Genomic DNA, 5,169 nt, shown 5'->3' on the forward strand with positions numbered 1-5,169 from the left:
AGAAGAATAAGTATGGTGGAGAGTAATAATTACGGATCCCCAGTTACACTGGGGACCCGTACTTAATTATGTTTTCACAAAAAAAGAAAAAAGAAAAGAAAACAAATTATCTGTATTGCTGAGACATGCCTGAAAAGGAGCAGGAAGAAGTATACACTTATTTAATCCTACCCCCTTTTCCAATTTATACAGCCGTTTACAACAGTCCTTTCGGTGTACCAAAAGGACTGAGCAAGATAAAACACGATAAGATAAAATCAAACAAGATCAACACAAGATAAGATCAAGATCAAAGTGTCATCACGCTATACTGTGTATTAAAAGCCGTCCTGAATGAATAGGTTTTTAGCCTGGATTTAAAGGTGCAGTGTGTAATATGACATCATCAAGAAAGTTCTACAAAGTTCTAGAATGCAACGCTCCCTGGGTAACCCCACCCCTTTCGAATAATAACAGAAGCTACAGTGGCCTTCAAGGACAAGAACAATTCTAAATTTTAAACAATGCACCTGATGACATTCCAACTATGACACTTTCAAGATGGCGGCACTAGGCCTTGGTCCAAAATATGCAGACATATGGACATGTATGAGACCCTTTCTAAGGGAAAAAAAATTATTCTAAAAATGTTTTTCAGCTATTATGCACTAAATTAAATGTACTTATGGATATTCTAATTACTTTCTACAAAATCTGCTAGGAAATAAAATTCTACACACTGCAGGTTTAAAGAGGCCCAGGTCAGAAATTTAGACGCATGTCAGTGGGGAGCTTATTCCAGAGCCTGTAGCAATGTACATCAATTTATAATAGTTTTGGGAAATGTATGTCAAATCGGATTAAACCAGATCACACAGTTAAGATATTTAGGCATACATATGTTTGCAGATAGATTTTATAAAGGTTTTAAGGTGTAGCACTTCAACATTCTTTAGGGGACTGTCTTCCAAGACTTTATTGTTTCCGTTTTAACCTGTAATTTTAAATTTTTATTTATTTTTATTCTTTTTAAATGTTTTAATTATTTTATGTTTTATTTATATTCATGTTTCTCATTCGCTTTTTTTTTTTTTTTTAATGTGTGCTCTTTTCTTGATGTATTTTGTTTTTGCATCTGTAAAGCACCTTGAATGGCCTTGTGTCCGAAATGTGCTTTAGAAATAAACTTGCCTTGCCTTGCCTTGTCTTCCACCTTTAGTTCAGTGGACTTGATGCTATTCTGGGGTGAAGTTGCAATATTGTTATATTTTTCATTTAGTTTGTTTTGCTTGACACTGTGTTAAAGCAAAGTGAACACTGTCAAACAAATGTCTCGCTGTCGATGTGGCAGTGCGTCTATTTGACAAAAATTGAGGTCAAGACCTTAATTTTTTTTCATTTCATTTTTTATTTTATTTCAGACATATCAAAAACAATACAAAACTAAATGAAAAGCACAAAAATACAACAAACAAAATTTATGTTTAAAAAACAAATTATCTGTATTGATGTGACATGCCCGAAAAGGAGCAGGAAGAAGTATACACTTATTTAATCCTACCTTCCTTTAACAAATTTTTCCGGTTTGCTAGAATTTTTAACGTAAACAAACAAAATGCTAAATTGCTATTGGTGGATATTCCCAAGACCAAATAAAGAAGTCAAAACAAACTTAGAATTAAAAGCAAAAAAATAAAAAATTGAATATTGTTGTACTTAGAATTTCAATGTTTATATTTTTATATTTTTATTTTTATTTTTTTACATTTTAATTTTAATTTTTTTACTATGGAAAAGGGGTAGGATTAAATAAGTGTATACTTCTTCCTGCTCCTTTTCGGGCATGTCACATCAATACAAATAATTTTCTTTCTTTTTTTTTTCTTTTTGTGAAGTCTTTTAAACATAAATTTTGTTTATTGTATTTTTGTGCTTTTCATTTAGTTTTGTATTGTTTTTGATATGTCTGAAATAAAATAAAAAATAAAAATAAAATAAAATGAAATGTTTAATTTTCCATTTTTTCCTGTCATGTCAGCAGGCTATATATCCACCAGACTCCCATCGACGAATCAGAGGCCAGCAAAATCTGCCCCGACGACCAACACCCCAAATCAACCACCACTGACCCACCAGCATTAGACTCCAACTCTCCCATCCAATCATCCACTAACGGCAGCAGCAGCAGCAGTGACACAACCCCGCAAAAAACTAAGAGACCGGTCTGGATTTTTCTTCAATCTTCAATCTCTACATTATTTATTGAAAAAAAATGCTCTAAATGACAATATTTTTATTAAAGGTCACATATTATGCTAAATGCACTTTTTAAATGTGTTCTAACATATCCATGGGTCCACGGTGTGCCTAGAGACTGCCAAAATATTTTAAAAAATAACAATCTCTCCTTTTCTCACTCTCCCCCTTTCTGAAACCCCCACCCCTCCCCCCCAATATACTCCAGTCAGAATTCTCCTCTTTTCTGACCTCAAAAACTGGAAAGCCAGAAGCTTCCACTGTGCAGCCCACACCCCTATTTCTTATTGGTCCACGGCCCTGACAGACAGAGGGCGAGGCGTATCTGGCTTCGCTTCCGGACAGGGGGCGGGGGGAGCTCAAAGATTGGATTGTATATTTACGAGGGGAGCTGCAGCTCTTTTTTTTTAAAATAGGCCATTGTGAGATTAGCTGAACATCAGCATAGTACAATAAATTATCTGAAAGTTTTTTTCAGCAAACAATTAAAGAAAAACTTATTAGGGACCACTAAGACCATATAATATGGTGTATAATAGAACCGAAAAGTGTATAATATGGGAGCTTTAATGGAATTTGATAGAGATGTTTGTTGATATACTGTTAATAATAAAATCTAAATGTTTCATTCTACTCAAACATTATTAGCCTCTAAAGACTCTAAAGAGTAAAACAAGAGACACTGAATATTTGGAGCGGTCTCTTCATTTTTTTTTTTTTTTACAGAGCGGTGATATCCCCAAAATGGCGGACCCTTCCCCGGACGACAAGCAGTTCCTTTTCACCGGGAATGATTTCCGTAACAGCGGAGTGGGGCAGGCGGACTGGGCCGCGAAGAAGATGGTGTGGATCCCGTCGGAGAGGGAGGGCTTTGAGCAGGCCAGCGTCAAGGAGACCAATGGGGACGAGGTAATCAAGGAATACACACGGATGATGATGTGTGTGTGTGTGTGTGTGTGCGTGTGTGTGTGTGTGTGTGTGTGTGTCTGTCTGTCTGTCTGTCGGTGTGGGTGTCTTTGTCTGTGTGGGTGTCTGTGTGTGTGTGTGTGTGTGTGTGTGTGTGTGTGTGTGTGTGTGTGTGTGTGTGTGTGTGTGTGTGTGTGTGTGTGTGTGTGTGTGTGTGATGTTAGCAGAGGATGGTCACACTGTAGTAGTTGGTCTTAACTTTTTTTTAAATTGTTTTGCTTTGAATTTTCACTTTTTTTTAATGATTTTATTGAAAAAGTACGTTACGTTATCAAATGAGCTTAATTACAGTTAATTAGTTTTTCTCCTGAACAGCTGACTTCACCTTTAACGTAGAGATGCAGATTTTTATTTTATTTATGTAACCTTTATTTTACCATGCAGGCAAGAATTGCTTGAGATCAAATTACCTCTTTTTCGAACAAGGCCTCGCCAAAATGGCAGCAGTAAAATATAATAAAGTACAAGACTGTGGGGCGACTGTGGCTCAGGTGGTAGAGCGGGTCGGCCGATGATCAAAAGGTTGGAGGTTCGATCCCCGCCCTGCCACCTGTGTCAAGGTCGTTGTGTCCTTGGGCAAGACACTTCACCCACCTTTCCTCGAGTCAATGTCGATAGTTTGCCTGCTGCTATCGGTGTATGAATGTGTGTGTGAATGGTAACGTGGGAAAGGAGAACAGGTCTCCCTTGCAAAAGAGTCTTCGTTCTCAATGGGATTTACCTGTATAAATAAAGGTTAAAAAAAAAAAAAAAAAAAAAAAAAGACAAAAAAGACAAACATTAAAAGAAAGCACAGACATGAGAAAAAGAGACAAATACTGAGGGTGAAGTGGAAGGAGGAAGAGTTGGATACACACTAAATGATGATAAAATACTATGCACTGAAACATTTACACACTCCAAAATTTGCCATAAAAAGAATAGATTCAAGATTTTTTTTTATTAACCTTTATTTAAACAGGTAAATCCCATTGAGACCGGAGACTCTTTTACAAGGGAGACCTGTTTTCCTTTCCCACGTTACCATTCATACACACATAGCAGGCTAACTATCGACATTCACACGAGGCAAGGTGGGTGAAGTGTCTTGCCCATGGACACAACAACCATGACACAGGTGGCAGGGCGGGGGATCGAACCTCCAACCCTTTGATCATCAGCCGACCCGCTCTACCACCTGAGCCACAGTCGCCCCTGATATTTAGATTCAAGAGCAAAATTTGGATTATTAGTATTGTAACTTTTTCCATGCTGCATTTATTAGGTTTGTAATTGAAGTTATTAAAAACGTATAGTCATAAAAAACAACACAGCGTCAACTTAAAGGTGAAGTAAGCGGTTTATTTATGTTAATAGAAGTGTAAAATCGCTCTTTATTCATACAGTGATCACTTACATAATGTGCGCGTTTCATAAAGCCGATCCCTCAGTCAGCTGCTCTGCATGTAATCGGCAAATAAACTTATTGTAGTATCCCGAAATTTTTATCCAATCAGAAGAGGGAACGCTACAAACCGACACTCGTCTCACTCATATATACTATATACACTCCATGGTCTCACTGCCGGTGCACGCCAGAGCAACAGATGGGTGAATGTGTATGCGCCTACAATGGCGGAGCAGGTAAAAATCCTTCCCAATGTCTGTTTTGATGTTTTTTTTTTATCATGTTTTATCACACTTATGGATCTGAGATGATGCTAGATAACTCGCTGCTTTAACATGCATTAATGTGGTGACGTAGGGACGAGCGAGGGGACCGCTAACTGCAGTAACTGACAGGCAAGTTAGCTAAAAGAACCATTCCGCTTACAGCACCTTTAATAAGCGTTTTTAATTGTTCTGCTGCAGTTGGTGGTGGAGCTTGCTAACGGACAGAAAGCGACGGTGAACAAAGACGACATCCAGAAGATGAATCCTCCAAAGTTCAGTAAGGTGGAGGACATGGCGGCGCTCACCTTCCTCAAC

At 37.7% G+C, this 5,169-nt stretch overlaps 1 protein-coding gene across 1 annotated transcript in view; it reads left to right on the forward strand.

Moving 5' to 3' along the window:
- Positions 1-2,097: 2,097 nt before the first annotated feature.
- LOC307262874 (myosin-14-like) overlaps positions 2,098-5,169 on the forward strand; it is a 51,438-nt gene continuing 48,366 nt past the window's right edge. Inside the window, exons 1-3 of the mRNA XM_080043880.1 lie at positions 2,098-2,201; positions 2,962-3,144; positions 5,053-5,169. The exon at positions 5,053-5,169 is cut by the window's right edge and continues 54 nt beyond it. Coding sequence (XP_079900006.1) covers positions 2,980-3,144; positions 5,053-5,169 — 282 coding nt within the window. The 5' untranslated portion in view covers positions 2,098-2,201; positions 2,962-2,979. The remainder of the gene's footprint in view (positions 2,202-2,961; positions 3,145-5,052) is intronic.

Source organism: Ammodytes marinus (assembly GCF_949987685.1).
Source record: "Ammodytes marinus genome assembly, chromosome: 16".
NCBI classification, from domain to species: Eukaryota; Metazoa; Chordata; class Actinopteri; order Uranoscopiformes; family Ammodytidae; genus Ammodytes; species Ammodytes marinus.